Here is an 18,114-nt window from a genome sequence, read left to right as displayed (position 1 = left end):
CATCAGTCAGACCGGACTCCTGAGGCTCCGTGTAGTAAAGGTGAATGTCCTTCAACAAACCAACATTTGCAAAAATGTATTTGCTGATAAGATCGTTTCCATTGAAAACGCCCGTCCATGTGCAGGTGTGTGAGCATTCGTCTGGGACAGTGAATCATGATTGGGGACCAGGATTGAACGCTGCAGAGACAGACTGTGTCAAGGGGCAAACCCCTTGTACCCTACAGGAGATTCTTCTCCTTCATTGTTGGAGTTCAGGGACAGATGGTGCGTGCATCCACCACATGCTGCTATGTGTCAACTGTGTCCGAATAGTTGTGGCTTTGGACACATTTCAAGGTCCTTTTATAGTGACAGGTTCCCTTTAAAGCCCATCACACCTATTAATAGGACACTGCATCCCCACCCTACCCCTCTACATCCTCCTCCATCCTCACCGCTGGTTTACTCTGAATGACACCCAGCAACATTCAAGCTACTTCCTGTGAGACAAGGAGTGTCATGGACCCACCCCCTGTGGGTGTGTCATCATGGCCACCTGGGTTCACAGGAAACTGCTAGAGAACTGCCCACCACCAATGCAGGGAGGAGAGGACTCGTCATGTGACCAGCTAGAAGAAAGACACCTAGAAAAGGGGTATAAAATTATATTATGTTATGGAAGTAAATAAAACCTCATTAAATAATAATAACGCTTAAATATATAATTAATATTCATAATATTTTCTTAAAATATACTATAAGCAAAGCGTTTTCCATTTTGGATGGAGTAAGGCAGGGGTATAACCCCTGTCACATTTTTCTTTTCACCACCTGTGTGCCATTGCAGAGATTTCCTTTCATTTCCTGTCCCATAGCCAAACAGGAAGTGAGAGGAAATCCTTGCAAATGTAGGGTATTCCTTATGAACATCCAGGTCACCAGAACTAGTTTCCCCATTGGAAAATTTCCCATGTATTTTCAGAGGGCAACTCAAAATTTGGGAATTTCTGTTACTTTCACTTTCAATGGTAATATTAAACAGGACGCACGGACGGGGGGGGGACTTCCTTAATGGGGTCACAGACCGCAATAAAAAACTGACAAGAATTCTAATCCTCCTGCACTCTATTCCAAGCTAAAAAAATAGAAATAAAAAGTTTTGCCCTCAGTTATAGTTTAATATTAAATACATAAGTAATACTTATTTAAATAATACTCATTAATTAAATTTAATATTATTCCTGAAAAATGAATGATAGTATTAATATTAGTAATAGTGATGATGATAATAATATTATTAATTTAAATTATACACAATACTCATTATTTAAAATGAATATCATTCCTTAAAAATTAACAATAGTATTATTAGTATTAGTGATGATAAGGACAATAATATTCATTTAAATTAAACATAATATCCATTATTTAAAATGAATATTATTCCTGAAAAATGAATGATAATATTAATATTAGTAATAGCGATGATGATGATAATATAATTTATTTAAATTATACATAATATTCATTATTTAAAATGAATATTATTCCTGAATAATTAATGATTGTTTTAATATTAGTAATAATGATGATGATAATGCTAATAATATTATTCATTTAAATTATACATAATGTTGATTATATAAAATGAATATTATTCCTTAAAAATTAACGATAGTATTAATATTAGTGATGATTATGATGGTGATAATATTTATTTATTTAAATTATACATAATATTTATTTATTTATGAATATTATTCATGAATAATTAATGGAAACAATACGAATATTATTAGTAGTAGTGATAATGATAATAATATTAATATTAATAATAATCCTAACAAGTTTAATATTAATAATAATATTAATACTACTACTAATAATAATAATACTAGCAATAATATGTGAATAAATAAAATGTTACAAATGATATTAAAAATAAATGAGAGGTGGGGGTAGCCCTGGGGGAGGGGGGGGGGTCTCTCCATCCAATAGTTGGGCTTTAAGTTGGCAGGAAACGTCCTTTGTATCACATGACCTAGCATTGTCACATCTGCGGTTGCAGCATTTGTGGATGTGTCTGACGCGCTCAGCCAGTGACTGTCTATGAGCGGCCGCCAGTCGACGCACAGAACAATAATGCTGACTGGCGTCTGAACGTGTGGGAGAAGCATTGAGGAAAATTACCTGGTGATAAAAGCGACTTTATCATCCCGTCCCTGACAGGGAAGGTGCATTTCATCCTCTATAAATAAAGGCGGCGGTGGCAGGCTGACACTCATTTTCCTGAAGGATTAACGCACTCTTCTGAGGAGCTCGCCGTGACCGACACCATGAGCGCGATGTGTCATAAAGAACTCTATTTTATCAGCGTGACATTCTCTGCATCACACAGGATTGTATTCATCATACCCCACAATATTCTCTTTCCAGATCACTGGAGTATTTCTTCATATGTTTAACGTGTAATGCTAATGGGCAGACGTGGAGAAAGGCAGAAAAGGACGTCAGTATGCAGAGTATCACGCCAGTATGCAGAGTATCACGCCAGTATGCAGAGTATCACGCCAGTATGCAGAGTATCACGAAAGTATGCAGAGTATCACGCCAGTATGCAGAGTATCACGCCAGTATGCAGAGTATCACGAAAGTATGCAGAGTATCACGCCAGTATGCAGAGTATCACGCCAGTATGCAGAGTATCACGCCAGTATGCAGAGTATCACGCCAGTATGCAGAGTATCACGCCAGTATGCAGAGTATCACGTCAGTATGCAGAGTGACACGCCAGTATGCAGAGTATCACGCCAGTATGCAGAGTATCACGTCAGTATGCAGAGTATCACGTCAGTATGCAGAGTGACACGCCAGTATGCAGAGTATCACATCAGTATGCAGAGTGACACGCCAGTATGCAGAGTATCACGCCAGTATGCAGAGTATCACATCAGTATGCAGAGTGACACGCCAGTATGCAGAGTATCACGCCAGTATGCAGAGTATCACGTCAGTATGCAGAGTATCACGCCAGTATGCAGAGTATCACGTCAGTATGCAGAGTGACACGCCAGTATGCAGAGTATCACGCCAGTATGCAGAGTATCACGCCAGTATGCAGAGTATCACGCCAGTATGCAGAGTATCACGTCAGTATGCAGAGTATCACGCCAGTATGCAGAGTATCACGTCAGTATGCAGAGTATCACGCCAGTATGCAGAGTATCACGCCAGTATGCAGAGTATCACGCCAGTATGCAGAGTATCACGCCAGTATGCAGAGTATCACGCCAGTATGCAGAGTATCATTTGGGCAGGCTCTTTAAGTATAAAATTACAACAGAATACCTGCATACACAGAAAAAATGTTTTACCTAAAGTATCCCCGCCCCCCTACTTATTATCCTGCTTAGGAGGACACTCCCACTGCAAGCCTTATTTGGAGCTGGTGCATGGTGGCTCATTATTTAATTAAAAACTGATTTCCTAATGTTTGAAGGAGCATTTCAGTGTACTTTAGGAGGGCCGGGCTGTGGCCAGTGGGAGTAGATAATGCCATATGCTTGATGGTCATTGGGAATACAAAAATTATATCAGTCGGATGAATAGTGCCCCATCATTGGTGTCAGTGGGAGGAATAGTGCCCCATCATTGGTGTCAGTGGGAGGAATAGTGTCCCATCATTGGTGTCAGTGGGAGGAATAGTGTCCCATCATTGGTATCAGTGGGAGGAATAGTGCCGTATCATTGGTGTCAGTGGGAGGAATAGTGTCCCATCATTGGTGTCAGTGAGAGGAATAGTGCCCCATCATTGGTGTCAGTGGGAGGAATAGTGTCCCATCATTGGTGTCAGTGAGAGGAATAGTGTCCCATCATTGGTGTCAGTGGGAGGAATAGTGCCCCATCATTGGTATCAGTGGGAGGAATAGTGCCCCATCATTGGTATCAGTGGGAGGAATAGTGCCCCATCATTGGTGTCAGTGAGAGGAATAGTGTCCCATCATTGGTATCAGTGGGAGGAATAGTGCCCCATCATTGGTGTCAGTGGGAGGAATAGTGTCCCATCATTGGTGTCAGTGAGAGGAATAGTGCCCCATCATTGGTGTCAGTGGGAGGAATAGTGTCCCATCATTGGTGTCAGTGAGAGGAATAGTGTCCCATCATTGGTGTCAGTGGGAGGAATAGTGTCCCATCATTGGTATCAGTGGGAGGAATAGTGCCCCATCGTTGGTGTAAGTGGGAGGAATAGTGTCCATCATTGGTGTCAGTGGGAGGAATAGTGCCCCATCATTGGTGTCAGTGGGAGGAATAGTGTCCCATCATTGGTGTCAGTGAGAGGAATAGTGTCCCATCATTGGTATCAGTGGGAGGAATAGTGCCCCATCGTTGGTGTAAGTGGGAGGAATAGTGTCCATCATTGGTGTCAGTGGGAGGAATAGTGCCCCATCATTGGTGTCAGTGGGAGGAATAGTGCCCCATCATTGGTATCAGTAGGAGGAATAGTGCCCCATCATTGGTGTCAGTGGGAGGAATAGTGCCCCATCATTGGTGTCAGTGGAAGGAATAGTGTCCCATCATTGGTATCAGTGGTAGGAATAGTGCCCCATCATTGGTATCAGTGGGAGGAATAGTGTCCCATCATTGGTATCAGTGGTAGGAATAGTGCCCCATCATTGGTGTCAGTGGGAGGAATAGTGTCCCATCAATGGTGTCAGTGGGAGGAACAGTGCCCCATCATTGGTGTCAGTGGGAGGAATAGTGTCCCATCATTGGTGTCAGTGGGAGGAATAGCGCCCCATCATTGGTGTCCGTGGGAGGAATAGTGTCCCATCATTGGTGTCAGTGGGAGTAATAGTGCCCCATCATTGGTGTCAGTGGGAGGAATAGTGCCCCATCATTGGTGTCAGTGGGAGGAATAGTGTCCCATCATTGGTATCAGTGAGAGGAATAGTGCCCCATCGTTGGTGTAAGTGGGAGGAATAGTGTCCATCATTGGTGTCAGTGGGAGGAATAGCGCCCCATCATTGGTGTCAGTGGGAGGAATAGTGTCCCATCATTGGTGTCAGTGGGAGTAATAGTGCCCCATCATTGGTGTCAGTGGGAGGAATAGTGCCCCATCATTGGTGTCAGTGGGAGGAATAGTGCCCCATCATTGGTGTCAGTGGGAGGAATAGTGCCCCATCATTGGTGTCAGTGGGAGGAATAGTGCCCCACCATTGGTATTAGTGGGAGGAATAGTGCCCCATCATTGGTGTCAGTGGGAGGAATAGTGCCCCATCATTGGTGTCAGTGGGAGGAATAGTGCCCCATCATTGGTGTCAGTGGGAGGAATAGTGCGCCATCATTGGTGTCAGTGGGAGGAATAGTGCCCCATCATTGGTGTCAGTGGGAGGAATAGTGCCCCATCATTGGTGTCAGTGGGAGGAATAGTGCGCCATCATAGGTGTCAGTGGGAGGAATAGTGCCCCATCATTGGTGTCAGTGGGAGGAATAGTGCCCCATCATTGGTGTCAGTGGGAGGAATAGTGCCCCATCATTGGTGTCAGTGGGAGGAATAGTGCGCCATCATTGGTGTCAGTGGGAGGAATAGTGCCCCATCATTGGTGTCAGTGGGAGGAATAGTGCCCCATCATTGGTGTCAGTGGGAAGAATAGTGCGCCATCATAGGTGTCAGTGAGAGGAATAGTGCCCCATCATTGGTGTCAGTGGGAGGAATAGTGCCCCATCATTGGTGTCAGTGGGAGGAATAGTGCCCCATCATTGGTGTCAGTGGGATAATTAGTACCCCATTGTTAATATCAGTGGAAAGAACAGTACCTCCAGAATTTCCAGTGACACAGCTGGGCATGTCCTCTATCCGGGAACAATATTTGAGCAGCAGCCTTGGAAGTGGGTATTGCTGTGTCTTATCACCGGCTATCTGCGAGCTAAGTAGCTACAGTCAGGTCCATAAATAATGGGACATGGACACAATTCTAACATTTTTGGCTCTATACACCACAATGGATTTGAAATGAAACGAACAAGATGTGGTTTAACTGCAGACTGTCAGCTTTAATTTGAGGGTATTTACATCCAAATCAGGTGAACGGTGTAGGAATTACAACAGTTTGCATATGTGCTTCCCACTTCTTAAGGGACCAAAAGTAATGGGACAATTGGCTTCTCAGCTGTTCCATGGCCAGGTGTGTGTTATTCCCTCATTATCCCAATTACAATGAGCAGATAAAAGGTCCAGAGTTCATTTCAAGTGTGTTATTTGCATTTGGAATCTGTTGCTGTCAACTTTCAAGATGAGATCCAAAGAGCTGTCACTATCAGTGAAGCCATCATTAGGCTGAAAAAACAAAACAAACCCATCAGAGAGATAGCAAAAACATTAGGCGTGGCCAAAACAACTGTTTTGAACATTCTTAAAAAGAAGGAACGCACCGGTGAGCTCAGCAACACCAAAAGACCCGGAAGACCACAGAAAACAACTGTGGTGGATGACTGAAGAATTCTTTCCCTGGTGAAGAAAACACCCTTCACAACAGTTGGCCGGATCAAGAACACTCTCCAGGAGGTAGGTGTATGTGTGTCAAAGTCACCAATCAGAGAAGACTTCACCAGAGTGAATACAGAGGGTTCACCACAAGATGGAAACCATTGGTGAGCCTCAAACACAGGAAGGCCAGATTAGAGTTTGCCAAACGACATGTAAAAAAGCCTTCACAGTTCTGGAACAACATCCTATGGACAGATGAGACCGACATCAACTTGTACCAGAGTGATGGGAAGAGAAGAGGATGGAGAAGGAACTGCTCATGGTCCTCAGCATACCACCTCATCAGTGATCATGGTGGTGGTAGTGTCATGGCGTGGGCATGTATGGCTGCCAATGGAACTGCTTCTCTTGTATTTATTGATCATGTGACTGCTGACAGAAGCAGCCGGATGAATTGTGAAGTGTTTCGGGAATATTATCGGCTCATATTCAGCCAAATGCTTCACAACTCATTGGACGCTTCACAGTGCAGATGGACAATGACCCAAAGCAGACTGCAAAAGACACCAAAGAAGTGGAATGTTCTGCAATGGCCAATCACCTGACCTGAATCCGATTGAGCATTTCACTTGCTGGAGACAAAACTGAAGGGAAAATGTCCCAAGAACAAGCAGGAACTGAAGACAGTTGCAGTAAAGGCCTGGCAGAGCATCACCAGGGATGACACCCAGCGTCTGCTGATGTCTATGCGTTCCACACTTCAGGCTGTCATTGACTGCAAAGGATTTGCAACCAAGTATTAAAAAGTGACAGTTTGATTTATGATTATTATTCTGTCCCATTACTTTTGGTCCCTTAAGATGTGGGAGGCACATATGCAAACTGTTGTAATTCCTACACCGTTCACCTGATTTGGATGTAAATACCCTGAAATTAAAGCTGACAGTCTGCAGTTAAAGCACATCTTGTTCGTTTCATTTCAAATCCATTGTGGTGGTGTATAGAGCCAAAAATGTTAGAATTGTGTCGATGTCCCAATATTTATGGACCTGACTGTATACTGGTCAATTGCCTCATTGTTGCTGCCCTGGGTTGACCTGACTACTCACTTGCTGCCTGCCTGAACCTCTGCTTGGACCTGACTACTGTTGTCGCCTGCCTGGACCTGACCACTCTCTTGTCTGTAGTCCTATGAACAGTCTCCACACTGTAGCCTCTTTGCTTCTTGGTGGGTCGAGACCACTAGGGTTCCCGGACCAACTGCCGCTTAGGTGAGCCTGTGTCACCTGCCAGGGGGCGCTATGACAGGACTTCACAGTGGAAGTAGATGTGTGATTGGAGCCACGCCGTGGAAGGGAAGATGCAGACCTGCTTTCCTCACTCAGATTTGGTGTCTTGGCTTTCCATTAATGTCAGACACGATGGTATTTCCGTAAACATATCTTCCCGTATTTCCTTCTTCACATACATAGTGGGATCTTCCTCCATCCATGCTGGAATGATGCCAAGGAGCCCGTATCACACCGGTGCCATTGTCCGTATCCCGCCACACCTGTCCCATCTATTGAGCTGTTTGATTCGATACCTTTATGTTGTTTCTCAATCATCCTGTAGAATCCCCGCAGGCCTCAGTTTTCAGTCTCCCCTCCCCCCGAATCGCCATGCTTATCTCGCTGCGGAAAGAGACATGCGTCAGCAGCAGATGTCGTTCTGTGAATTGGGTGTCTGGGCGACACATAGGATCCTGGGATTTGAATATTTCTATTCCCAGAAGGGGCCATCTGGGTCCTGACAATCCACTCTCTGTAAAATGACAAAATTGTGGAAACAGATGGCTGGAAACGGAGTCACGACTTCACTGGAGCAATCTGCCTCTAGGACGGGCTCCATAAACACGCCTGCAAAGCGTCAGCTTGATATCGTATCACGGGATACACAAGAAGGGTTCATTTCATGGACAGAATGGCGTCTTTGTATCCCGATGACCTTTCTCCAGACATAAAATTGGCCATAATGGTTGGACATGGCGTATATGATATCAGCCGTAAAACAGCCTACGTGTGTACCCGCAGGGGGGAGATAGGTCAAGCATATGAGCTGCAAACCTGCCCAACAGCAACATTAGATCCTCTGCCATTCATACCATATTACATGTGTGACATGATCTTATAACTATTTCCTGTTATTCCCTGCATAGCACCTGAAATATAACATGAGGTGGATGTACCTGTTTATCTGACGTTTTCTCTTCTCTACATCCATTCACAGTCCAGAATTTATCAAGCTTGTATGAGAGTTCATAAAAAAGGGGGTGGAGAGCTGAAATTACACTCTGCAGAGCTCAGTGGGGAGAGCTCTGAGATCTGATTGGAGGGAGGAGCCACACCCCCTCCACACAGCACACAGGACAAGAGTTGAGGCTGTCAGTCTGCTGGAGCTCCCTCCCGTCACCTTTTTTCTCTTGGTGTCAGGAAAAGTTGTCAGAAGTGATTTATGCTGATAGCAGAGGAAGGAGGCAGCAGACAGAAATGACACTCAGTGCTCTGGACTGAGACAAGCACACACTATAGAGCATGGGTGTCAAACTGGTAGCCCTCCAGCTGTTGCCAAACTACAAGTCCCATGAGGCATTGCAAGATTGACAATTACAAGCATGACTCCCAATGGCAGAGGCATGATGGGACTTGTAGTTTTGTAACGGCTGGAGGGCCGCCTTTTTTTCACTCCTGCTATAGAGGGATTTGCTTTGTTCATATTTCAATGAAAGGTTTACAACCACTTTAAGAGACTGTGTGTTTTGTCAGTTCCATCTAGTGGCTAAAATGCGGTATTGTTTCTGAAACCCCTCACTGAGAATACTATACCGCATTTTGGCCACTAGATGGAGCCAACGATACAGGCATTAAACTCTTAGAAAAAATACGGGACATTTTGTTCAACTTGCTGGAATGTTTCTGACATTTGTACAACAAATGTATTATAAATAGACCCCTAAGTGATTACCAATCTCTAATGTTACCAGCCCAGAGAGAAGGTGGAGGGCTGTGATTAGATTTTTGTGCACGGCGCTCCATTAGAACTCCTTATTGACATTTGGTGTGAATGAAGTGCAGATTGATGTAACGCACAGCTAAATTAAGCGGCTTTTCGCTTTAACCGTCAACAAAGCAGCGTCTCGTGAATCCTTCGATCGTATAATGTAAAAACTCCATCTTGCAGATCAATTTAGTGAACGTTAAAAAAAAAATGAAAAGCAATTTGTCCCTCCTGTGCTCCAGCCGGGATTAAAGAGGCGAGAAAGCCGTCGCTCGCTTGTGAGGCTCACATGTCACGCACTGTTGCCCGTCTTTAAAGCCATCAGCGCAGAGGTTTTGTGGTAATAACCCATGGAAGTTTTTATTCCGTCCGACCTGCTGGGCCCTCAAATCAGACGATGTGGGTTTGAGAAAAAAAAAGACAATTTTCTGCGGTTTGAAAAGGTGTAATGAAAGCGGCGGCGCGTCTGGGAGAAATGAGGTTTTTTAATGTGTCAGACACGCGGCAATCAATGTCAGGACAATGCCTCGATTTTATAAATCTCCGCTGAACACAACGCGGCAGAATTATCAGCGCGTATTATGGCAATCCTGGAGCCGGAGAAGAACAGACAAGAAGAATGTCATCTGGGGGGGTTCAACTTCAGCCTGAAGGAGTAGTAGAGCTGAGAGAGGGGCGCTCCAGGAGGGCGGCCTTCTCTCACCGATGTGATTATATTATTATTAGTAGCAGTTTATAATATATATATTTAGTAACATATCCAGTCCTACAGACATTGCATTCAGCCCGCTCCTGGGAAAGTCCACATATTTGCATCTCTAAGGGCTCATTTACACAACATGCAGTTTTAAATGCAGCAAAAACACAGTTCAAACGCATGTGCCAGAAAAATGAATGTAATGGATAGCTCCCAACTGTCCCTGATTTTAAGGGACTGTCCCTGATTTCGAGGGACTGTCCCTGATTCGGAACAAAGTCCTTCTGTCCCTCCCTCTTCCTCATTTGTCCCTCATTTTGGTCTGATCTATATATTTGTATATAAAATGCACTACTTATCTATCAAACGACCTTTTACAGCGCTAAAGCTTCCATCCAACTTCTAAATTGCTGCATTTGTAAATTTTCAAATCCTCTATAAAGGAATAATAGTTCTCTCAAACAACTACCGTATTTTTTGCTCCATAAGACGCACCTAGGTTTTAGAGGAGGAAAACAAGAAAAAAAAATATTCTGAACCAATGGACTGCGGACACCGTACAGGAGATGACCAGAGACTGCGGACACAGTACAGGAGATGACCAGAGACTGCAGACATGGTACAGGAGATGACCAGAGACTGCGGACACAGTACAGGAGATGACCAGAGACTGCGGACACAGTACAGGAGATGACCAGAGACTGCGGACATAGTACAGGAGATGACCAGAGACTGCGGACACAGTACAGGAGATGATCAGAGACTGCAGACATAGTACAGGAGATGACCAGAGACTGCAGACATACTACAGGAGATAACCAGAGACTGCAGACATAGTACAGGAGATGACCAGAGACTGCAGACACAGTACAGGAGATGGTCAGAGACTGCAGACATAGTACAGGAGATGACCAGAGACTGCAGACACAGTACAGGAGATGGTCAGAGACTGCGGACATAGTACAGGAGATGACCAGAGACTGCAGACACAGTACAGGAGATGACCAGAGACTGCGGAAACCGTACAGTAGATGACCAGGGACTGGGGACACAGTATAGGAGATGACCAGAGACTGCAGGCACAGTAGAGGGGATGACCAGAGACTGCGGACACCGTACAGGAGATGACCAGAGACTGCGGACACAGTACAGGAGATGACCAGAGACTGCGGACACAGTACAGGAGATGACCAGAGACTGCGGACATAGTACATGAGATGACCAGAGACTGCGGACACAGTACATGAGATGACCAGAGACTGCGGACACAGTACAGGAGATGACCAGAGACTGCGGACACCGTAAAGGGGATGACCAGAGACTATGGACCTTGGGGATGGAGGGGGAGCTGGTACCTAATTTTGACAGGTACCCGCTCCCACTTCCTCCCTCCCTGTAGTCTTCTGGGACATGTGACAGGTCCCAGAAGAGTGCCGGACCATTCACAAAGCGCAGCACTTCTCGTGTATGCGCAGTGGGAACCTGGCTGTGGGGGGGCTGCTGCACACAAAAGGTTATTTGCCTTCATACATACATAGAACACATAAAGCCTTGAGCCTTTAGAATCACTTTAATGTTATCAATGCGACAGTCAAAGCCAAAATCAACAGCTGAAGTCGCATCCATCCAAACTTCCATCAAAGTCACAATGGAAATCACACAACTTTTGGAGTCGCAGAAGTGTGAATGGAGCCTAATTGTAATAATATTGTGTCACTGTCTCATCTTCTGTACCACAAGATAAAAGTAGGCAGCATCTGGGTACATACCTCCATGGTGTTACATACCTCCATGGTGTTACTTACCTCCATGGTGTTACTTACCTCCATGGTGTTACATACCTACATGGTGTTACATACCTACATGGTGTTACTTACCTCCATGGTGTTACATACCTCCATGATGTTACTTACCTCCATGGTCTTACATACATCCATGGTGTTACATACATCCATGGTGATACATGCCTCCATGGTGTTACATGCCTCCATGGTGTTACTTACCTCCATGGTGTTACTTACCTCCATGGTGTTACTTACCTCCATGGTGTTACATACCTCCATGGTGTTACTTACCTCCATGGTGTTACTTACCTCCATGGTGTTACTTACCTCCATGGTGTTACATACCTCCATGGTGTTACATACCTCCATGGTGTTACATACCTCCATGGTGTTACATACCTCCATGGTGTTACATACCTCCATGGTGTTACATGCCTCCATGGTGTTACATGCCTCCATGGTGTTACATACCTCCATGGTGTTACATACCTCCATGATGTTACTTACCTCCATGGTGTTACATACCTCCATGGTGTTACATACCTCCATGGTGTTACTTACCTCCATGGTGTTACATACCTCCATGGTGTTACTTACCTCCATGGTGTTACATACCTCCATGGTGTTACATACATCCATGGTGTTACATACCTCCATGGTGTTACATACCTCCATGGTGTTACATACCTCCATGGTGTTACATACCTCCATGGTGTTACATACCTCCATGGTGTTACATACCTCCATGATGTTACATACATCCATGGTGTTACATACCTCCATGGTGTTACATACATCCATGGTGTTACATACCTACATGGTGTTACATACCTACATGGTGTTACATACCTACATGGTGTTACATACCTCCATGGTGTTACATACCTACATGGTGTTACATACCTACATGGTGTTACATACCTCCATGGTGTTACATACCTCCATGATGTTACATACATCCATGGTGTTACATACCTCCATGATGTTACATACATCCATGGTGTTACATACCTACATGGTGTTACATACCTACATGGTGTTACATACCTACATGGTGTTACATACCTCCATGGTGTTACATACCTACATGGTGTTACATACCTACATGGTGTTACATACCTCCATGATGTTACTTACCTCCATGGTGTTACATACCTCCATGGTGTTACATACCTCCATGATGTTACTTACCTCCATGGTGTTACATACCTCCATGGTGTTACATACCTCCATGGTGTTACTTACCTCCATGGTGTTACATACCTCCATGGTGTTACATGCCTCCATGGTGTTACATGCCTCCATGGTGTTACATACCTCCATGATGTTACTTACCTCCATGGTGTTACATACCTCCATGGTGTTACATACCTACATGGTGTTACATACCTCCATGGTGTTACATACCTCCATGGTGTTACTTACCTCCATGGTCTTACATACATCCATGGTGTTACATACATCCATGGTGATACATGCCTCCATGGTGTTACATGCCTCCATGGTGTTACATACATCCATGGTGTTACATGCCTCCATGGTGTTACATACCTCCATGGTGTTACATACCTACATGGTGTTACATACCTCCATGGTGTTACATACCTACATGGTGTTACATACATCCATGGTGTTACATGCCTCCATGGTGTTACATACCTCCATGGTGTTACATACCTCCATGGTGTTACATACCTCCATGATGTTACTTACCTCCATGGTGTTACATACCTCCATGGTGTTACATACCTCCATGGTGTTACATACCTACATGGTGTTACATGCCTCCATGGTGTTACATGCCTCCATGGTGTTACATGCCTCCATGGTGTTACATGCCTCCACGGTGCTACATGCCTCCACGGTGCTACATGCCTCCACGGTGCTACATGCCTCCACGGTGTTACATGCCTCCACGGTGTTACATGCCTCCACGGTGTTACATGCCTCCACGGTGTTACATACCTCCACGGTGTTACATACCTCCATGGTGTTTTCCAGGACCCCAAGACCTTCAAGTCGGAGAAGACAGGCCGGGGTCTCCTGAAGGAGGGCTGGAGAGAGGCTGAGCAGCCAGTCATGTGTTCATACAAGCTGGTTGCTGTGAAGTTCGAAGTGTGGGGTCTACAGACCCGGGTGGAGCAGTTTGTTCATAAGGTGGGTGATGACATGCCGCTGGAATGAATGTCTTCCCAGAAATGATTCTTTCATGAGCTTCCCTGTAATGAACAAACTTTCTGGCAGCCAATATTATCTTCTAAGGGACCGAAGAGCATGCATGCAAAAACCCAGATGCAGCTCTCGTTTTCATAATCACATATGATTGCATTTTAAGGAGCTAAACACATTCTTGGTGCACATCAAAACCAAACGTGTCTTATGGTTGGTTATCTTTATAAATCAGCCACAGCCTGGAATGAAAAGCCTGTCCCTGGCCAACAGGCTACAAAGAAGGAACTTCTCTCTCTTCATAGGTCCGAAAGTCTAGTAACACGTAGACCTTTCCAGTCAGCAGGGAGTATGAGCTTTACGGATTGAAGAGCTATATGTCTGATTCAGCAGGGGGTCTGCAGGAAGACAACTACGCAGAGAACGAGGGTCCTTCTCTGCATCATGCTGGCAGGGGACAGGCTTTTCTGCTCAGGCTGTGGTTACCTTCTAAAGAAAATTAGCCGTAAGAATTTGCACATTTTTTCTGGTACACCTGGAATGTACTTGGCCTATTTCAACTGGAAGTGATATTAAACCCAAAAGCAAACATTTAATATATTGCAGCTTACCCATCCTAAAAGGGTTAGTTCACCCGTATCAAATAGCTGCCTATGCAGTTCATTGGAGCCTGTAGATAAAAACAAACTGTGCTGCTTTAACCAAAGTTTAAAAATGCCCTTGCTATGGTTTACGTACCTCCCGAAGCCTGGCAGAAAAACTCCCAGAGAAGGCGCCAACCTATCCTGCCTAGGTTGCTAGGATGTTGCTAAGACACTCCCATCTGATTTCACATGCTGTCTCCCCGTCGCAGTTCCCAATGACGCTGGAGGAGATAGTGGACCAGACATGCGAGAATTTAAGAGCTTGCTCCTGTGATGGTGGGGGTGAGCAGTAATGGCTGGGAGTGTCTTAGCAATGTCCTACCAACAAAGCAGGATGGGATGACCCCATCTCTAGGGGTTTTTCAGCCTGGCTTCAGGAGGTAAATAAATGGCCTACACCAAAGCAAGGGCCTTATTTACCTTTAGTCAAAGCTGCACAGTTTGTCCTGCATATGTCCCGTATCAACATAGGCAGGTCATTGTAAAGGTGAACTAATCCTTTAAAGCTGAATTCCAGGTGTAGATTTCTTTTTGTATAGTTGCATTGGTGCAGCTTAGACCAATGCCATACAGTCATGGCCAAAAATCTTGCCCCCCCCGTGTTTCTGTCAGATAATGCACCAGTTCACCCAGAAAATTGCTGCAATGACAAATGTTTCAGCATTCTCATGATTATTTCTTTTGTTTGTATTGGTATGACACAAAAAAGTGGAGAACAAAAAAAGCCAAATCTGACACATTGCACCCAAAACTGGACTGGACAAAATTGTTGGCACCCTCCATGTAATATTTGGTAGCATATACCTTGAAAAAAAATAAGTGAAATCATTGGCTTCCCGTACCCATCAAGGAGTTTCTTCCACCTCTCTACTGGAAGTTTGGAATCTTTCTCCAACTGCTCCAGGTCTCTCAGATTGGAAGGGTTCCTTTTCCCAACTGCTGTTCTGAGATCTCTCCCCAGGAGTTCTATGGGATTGAGATCTGGGCTCATTGCTGGCCAGTTCAGTCCTCTCCAGCGCTTTGTCTGAAACCATTTCTGGGGGCGATTTGACATGTCCTTTGGGTCATTGTCCTGCTGGAAGACCCATGATTTCTGACAGAGACCCAACTTTCTTACACTGGGCCTTACATTGCACCCCAGAATTCTTCAGATTTCATAATGCCATGCACACGGCCAAGACATCCAGTGCCTGAAGCAGCAAAGCCACCCCAAATCATCAGTGACCCCCCCACCATGTGTGACTGGAGGGACTGGATTATTTTCTTTAAAGGCCTCATTGCTTTTTCTTAAAACAGTAGAATGATGGGCTTTACCAAAAAGCTGCCATTTTGTTTTGTCTGTCCGCAGCACATTCTCCCAGAAGGGTTTTGGCATCCTCAGGTAAGTTTTGGCAAACTCTAATCTGGCTTCCAATATGTCTCTGTGTCAGCAGTGGGGTCCTCCTGGGTCTCCTACCATATTTCTGTATCAGTAGTGGGGTCCTCCTGGGTCTCCCACCATATTTCTGTGTCAGCAGTGGGGTCCTCCTGGGTCTCCCACCATATTTCTGTGTCAGCAGTGGGGTCCTCCTGGATCTCCTCCTATATTTCTGTGTCAGCAGAGGGGTCCTCCTGGGTCTCCTACCATATTTCTGTGTCAGCAGTGGGGTCCTCCTGGGTCTCCTACCATATTTCTGTGTCAGCAGTGGGGTCCTCCTGGGTCTCCTACCATAGCTCCCCTTTTCGTTCAGATGGCGACGTATAGTGCGGGCTGACGCAGTTGTACCCGGGGCCTGAAGGTCAGCTCAAATTTGTCTGGAAGCTGATTGAGGTTCTTTAGCCACCATTCATACAATCCTTCGTTGCAATCTTTGATCAATTTTTCTCTTTCGTCGGCATCCAGGCAGATTAGCCATTGTGTCATGGGCTGTAAACTTCTTGACAATGTTGCGCACAGTGGAAACAGGAACATTAAGATCTCTGGAGATGGACTTGTCACCTTGAGATTGTCCATGCTTTCCCACCAATTTTGTTCTCCAATCCTCAGACAATTCTTTGCTGCTCTTTCTCTTCTCCATGCTCCAGAGACACACAACAGAAAGGCGGAGTCCATTTTCCACCCATTGTATCTGGTTGCCGGTGTGATTTCTATATTGTCAGCACCTGGTCATTGATACAGGTGAGTTTAATGACAAATTATGGGAGGATCACAAACTTGGAATACAATTATTTCTTACAATTTTCAGAAGGTGCCAATAATTTAGTCCAGTCCACTTTTGGGGTTTTGCTTGGAATGTGTCAGGTTTGGCTTCTTGTTTCCCCACTTTTTTGTGATACACCAATACAAACCAAAGAAATAAACATGAGAATGCCGAAACATTTGTCATTGCAGCAATTTTCTGAGTGAAGTGGTGCGTTATCTGACAGAAATGCCGGGGGGGGGGGGGGGGGGGATTCCACAGCTACAGTTGACAATTACTGAAGTACTCACCACTACTAACTTCATTTACGATGCCTTTTGGGTCCCCTGCAGCATATCGAACATAGGGAGGTAGAAAAAATGGCCCCTTAAAATGCTCCACAGCAGACCAAATGAACATGTAAAATGCATTAAAACTCAGCTAAAGTCAACAAAAAGTACTGTATGTAAAGTGTGGTGTTAATTTCTTCGGCCAAAATATGTTGTGCAACTAGATTAATACTATTTTAATCGACTAAAATACAACTAACACTAAAACAGCATTTTAATCAAAAGACTATGACTGAAAACTAAATGGAAACTTGACGTGAAAATGAACACTGGCCTGTGTGAATGGACCCATAGGGAGCCTGGGTGGCACAAGGAATTTGGTCAACGCTGACAGAAGGACACTATACAGATTGATTTATTAACTTGAGCAAAGTATTGTAGCTTCTTCCTTCCAGACTGCTCTGGGTTCCATTCTGCACTTGTTGCCATTAGAAGGTCACTTCTTAGTTTTGATCCTCGCAGTTCCCAAATCACTAGACATGAAGTCCAGACTGTCCTTCTTTTTGTTGCATTTTATGAATCTTTCTGAAATAAGTCATGTTTTGTTTATTGGCAGGTTGTGAGAGATATCTTGCTAATTGGGCACCGGCAAGCATTTGCATGGATCGATGAATGGTATGGTAAGTCTGCTCGCTCTCTAGGATGGGGTTACTGTAGTCCTATAGATATACAGTGGGATAGCTCCAGCAGGGTCTGTAGAGATGTGATAGAAATAGGAAATGTTCATTCTCTTGCCTTGAGGCTGCTGTTCTGCTTCCTACACAACACCAGTGTCTTTCAATCATTCTCTTTAACCCTTTTTCCAC

General features: G+C 44.7%; 1 protein-coding gene across 1 annotated transcript in view; it reads left to right on the top strand.

Annotated features, from left to right (window-relative positions):
- Positions 1–18,114, top strand: part of PITPNC1 (phosphatidylinositol transfer protein cytoplasmic 1) — a 164,435-nt gene that overhangs the window by 122,262 nt on the left and 24,059 nt on the right. The window contains exons 7-8 of the mRNA XM_089661463.1: positions 13,988–14,143; positions 17,865–17,928. Of these exons, the coding sequence (XP_089517589.1) occupies positions 13,988–14,143; positions 17,865–17,928 (220 nt within the window). The remainder of the gene's footprint in view (positions 1–13,987; positions 14,144–17,864; positions 17,929–18,114) is intronic.

Source organism: Staurois parvus, unplaced genomic scaffold (assembly GCF_062004578.1).
Source record: "Staurois parvus isolate SC_StPar_1 unplaced genomic scaffold, SC_StPar_1.0 ptg001344l, whole genome shotgun sequence".
In the NCBI taxonomy this organism is placed as follows: Eukaryota; Metazoa; Chordata; class Amphibia; order Anura; family Ranidae; genus Staurois; species Staurois parvus.
This window is presented reverse-complemented; position numbering and strand designations above follow the sequence as displayed.